Genomic DNA, 4567 nt, shown 5'->3' on the forward strand with positions numbered 1-4567 from the left:
CCACTCAGCAGTGGCAGCATGAAGAGCGCGGTGGCTTTGAATGACGTGACAGAACAATGACGTGATCAGAGACATGACGACAGAACAATGACAATGTCAGGGACATGACGACAGAACAATGACGTTGTCAGGGACATGCCGACAGAACAATGACGTGGTCAGGGACATGACGACAGAACAATGACGTTGTCAGGGACATGCCGACAGAACAATGACGTGGTCAGGGACATGACGACAGAACAATGACGTTGTCAGGGACATGCCGACAGAACAATGACGTGGTCAGGAACATGACGACAGAACAATGACGTGATCAGGAACATGACGACAGAACAATGACAATGTCAGGGACATGACGACAGAACAATGACAATGTCAGGAACATGACGACAGAACAATGACAGTCAGGGACATGACGACAGAACAATGACAGTCAGGGACATGACAGAACAATGACAGTCAGGGACATGACGACTGAACAATGACTACCAAGGGACATGGCGACTGAACAATGACAGTCAGGGACATGGCGACTGAACAATGACTACCAAGGGACATGACGACGAGGACAATGACCGACAAGATGAGGACAGTACAGGGACCATCGTGGGACACACCACAAACACATGGACACACACGGAAGTCAAACAGCTTCCAGCAAATCACTGCGGCAGAGGGAACGGGGCGCTATTCACCCCCTCAACTCCGCACCCTAACCTCCCTCCCCCCTCACACACACTCCTCTCTTACACGCACGCTCAAGCCCTCCAGGCCAACCCTCGTCTAATTAACCAAGTGTTTGTTCAAGCCCCTAATTGACGCTCTAGTCGAATGTTAGCGCCAATGATCACCACCACTGCGCGGCAGTGAGATAGAGGAAGGAGGGTGAAAGAGGGGGATGGTAAGGGGAAGGGGTGGGGTGGGGGGGGATTATCGATCTTCTGCAGCAACGAGGCAGGGAGGGAGAGGATGCGGCAGAGGATTTGGAAGAGAAGTGGGTTGTAGAGCATCACTGTATCACTGAGGCTTATATCGCTACGTCTTGTGGTGCTTGGCCTCCCGGGGCCACATAATATAGTTCGCGATGTTTGAGGTTGTTAGTGTTTTAGCTGACAGTGTTGTTGCTGGTTTGGTCATTGTTATTTGTTGGGTGTTTACACATACATACATATATATATGAATGTGTCTGAATGACCCAACCTTTAGCTTCCGTCGTCAGAATTGTATTCTTTGTCAACATTCACCTCTTCAGTATAAGAGCCTTCCGCTTGCAATATTTTGATGATGGTAATTGGGGTGAAACGCTGTTAACGTCGTCTCTTTCGCCGTTCGTATGGAAAGAGTTAAAACTGAAACCAGTCACACGGAGATTAAAATAAAAATAATAATAATAAAATAAAATAAAAACCAAAAAATCTCATGTCAACAGACTGAAGCGAACTGTGAACGACCAGTCAGCAGACAAGCCAGACACTACCATGACTGATCCACACAGCTGGCACGCACACTTACACCGTGATCCTGAGGTGTGGCCCTGTCACGGGGTACATACAAACCCATGGGTCAAAAACTAAAACTGTGGGCCATCAACGCCAGTCCTAAGACACGCTGTGTGTCCACTTCACAAACTCTACACAATCTTGCCAAAACTGAAAGGTCTACTTTTTCATGTACGAGACATCAGTTTTCAGTTTCAGTTTCAGTAGCTCAAGGAGGCGTCACTGCGTTCGGACAAATCCATATACGCTACACCAATAGATGCCTGACCAGCAGCGTAACCCAACGCGCTTTGCCAGGCCTTGAGAAAAAATAAAAAAATAAAAAAATAAAAAAATAAATAATAATAATTAATATATATATATTAATAATAATGAAAATAAAATAAATAAATAAATAGATAAATAAATAAATAAAATAAATAAATAAATAAGACAACAATGATGATAAATAAGCAAATAAATGTGTAAAAAAAACAAACAAAAAACAACAACAGATACACATTCACACATTCACACACACATGCATAACAGATATGCACCTAACACGTAGTTTGTACGAGACATCAGAGATATGCTGTAAAAAATGCTTCACTGATCATTTGCTACATTTGCGCGCAGTTACTGAAATGTCTACTTTTTCATGTACGAAGCATCAGAGATATGCTGTAAAAATGCTTTACTGATCATCTGCTACATTTCCCCACAATGCAATGTTTCTGGTTAGTAGCTAAACAGTAGAGAGGGCATTGAAAGAGAAAACGGAAAACTATCTGAAAACAACAAAAGACTAAAATTAATGTTGAACTAGTTTTGTTTGGTAATGATGTTATTCAAAAGGGTTGACATTTTCGACCTTTAAGAAAAAATATATTTGCCAAGCGTTTTCTTGTTTGACAAATGTAAAACAAAATAAAATCGAGTCTCTGACCTTTTCATTTTTTTTTTTTTTTTTTTTTATATTGTTTGATTTTAATAAACATCAGTTTGCAGAAATAAGACACATGGCACTTTCACAGTATTCGTGTAATTGATCTGGAAAACGGAGGATCCTATTACTATGTGCATTACATACACATTGCAGATTATGAACAGAATTATCCAGTTTATCCAGCTGTGTACAGGATACACGGCAGTTATCTGGTGTTCTATTCTATTCTATGTGTGTCTGTTTGTTTTTTTTGTTTTTTTTTTTTTTTGCTTTTGTTTTTTTTAAGTCGTCTTCTTTTTTTGTTTGCTATTGAACGTATCTGTATAGTGTAATCTTGTGTTCTGATTTCGTCTAAATGTGTGTGTATAGTATAATACCTTTTTTTTCCCTTTTAATCTTTTTTTTTATGTTTCTACAGTATTATCTTGTGTTTTATTTTATTTTTATAAACGTGCCTGTTTCAAGTTCAGCGCTTTTGACCTCTGAATGTTATCATATTCACATTACAAAGCCAGTGAAAACAAACGCCAAACCCCGCACACGCTCACTGTTCCCCTTGTTGTTGCCGGATGCAGGGTGAAAACACACAGTCCCTTCCATGCACTGCACTGCCACAGAATGCAGTTGTGTCAGACGGTCACATGTCAGCATTTAACTGGGTATTAATTAAGATCAGCATCAAACTGGGTATTAGGATCAGCATCAAACTGGGTATTAAGATGTTGGCCGTAGTTGCCCAATGTTCTGATGTTAAAACATACACCACATACCGTTTCATTATCAGGCTCTTCAGAATGTTTATATAGTTTTTTTCCCGTTTTGTTTTTTGTCTTCTCTCTCTCTCTGTATATATATATATATACATATATATATATATACATATACACATACATGTATATAATTTTTCTTCTTCTTCTTCTTCCTCGTCTTCTTCTCTTATTATTATAATGATAATGATAATAACGATAATAATAACAATTATTATTATTATCATTATTATCATCATCATGATCATCACACGTCAGATACATGAAATAAATCATGCTTCTGATTTCAGAAGTTAGTTGAAATAAGACGCAAAAATACTTCAAGCAAAACAACTTTTCCCAATGCAAAATTCTTCACGGGTTCTTTTACAGTGCAGTTTTTTACCTTTGAATTTTATTAACAAATCTGTTTGCTTCCATTATATCACTTTATCTATTTATTCATTTATTTATTTATTTATCTATTTTATTCATTTACCTGTTTACTTATTTACAATACTAACAACAACGACAATTCTTCTTCTTCTTAATTTCAATCAGTTTGTTTCCATTATATCAACTTATTTATTCAATTATTTATAATAATAATAATAATAATAATAATAATAATAATATTATCATTATTGTTGTTGTTGTTGTTGTTTTGTTGTTGTTGTTATCATAATCATCATCATCATTATTGTTATTACTATTATTATTATTATTATTGTTGTTGTTATTATCATTATCATCATCATCATTATTATTATCATTATCAATCTATTTTTTCTCTATTCAATTATCTGTTTATTCATCCAATTTTATGCACACTGGGTATGAACACGTTTTGTCTTCAGGAATGACTGTCTTAATGTGATCTTACATTAATCATTGTGGTGTCAACCAAATCAGAAACAGCTGCCCAACCAACCGGATTAAAACAACAACCACAGTGCAAGCAGCAACAACAATAGATCCACTATTGATTACAAACAATAATCCACTATCAGTAAATGTCTAAAAATATATATATATATATATTAAAAAATTATGTGAACACATGCCTTCACTACTCTGTGTTTTGTTTTGATTGCTCTAACAAAATGTTATCATTACAAGTATAATCATTATGATTATAAGTATCATCATCATCATCATTAGTAGTAGTAGTAGTAGTAGAAGTAGTAGTTGTGGTAGTAGTAGTAGTAGTATAGTAGCAGAGGCCTATTCTTATTTTAAAAGTGAAACCAGAACCATTACCTCATGTCAGCCACAAGACAATAAATGAAATAGAATGAGACAGCTATAACGGAGATTGGGATAACAGTGTTACTGTTTTAACCAACAATCGCTCATTTAAACAAAATATATTATGTATTGTGATATCCAAATAT

General features: G+C 36.5%; 1 protein-coding gene across 1 annotated transcript in view; it reads left to right on the top strand.

Moving 5' to 3' along the window:
- The first annotated feature begins 540 nt into the window (after positions 1-540).
- The window catches only part of LOC143285305 (uncharacterized), a 9498-nt gene continuing 5471 nt past the window's right edge, over positions 541-4567 (top strand). Inside the window, exon 1 of the mRNA XM_076592569.1 lies at positions 541-592. Within this exon, the coding sequence (XP_076448684.1) occupies positions 541-592 (52 nt within the window). The remainder of the gene's footprint in view (positions 593-4567) is intronic.

This window comes from Babylonia areolata, chromosome 8 (assembly GCF_041734735.1).
Source record: "Babylonia areolata isolate BAREFJ2019XMU chromosome 8, ASM4173473v1, whole genome shotgun sequence".
Taxonomy (NCBI): domain Eukaryota; kingdom Metazoa; phylum Mollusca; class Gastropoda; order Neogastropoda; family Buccinidae; genus Babylonia; species Babylonia areolata.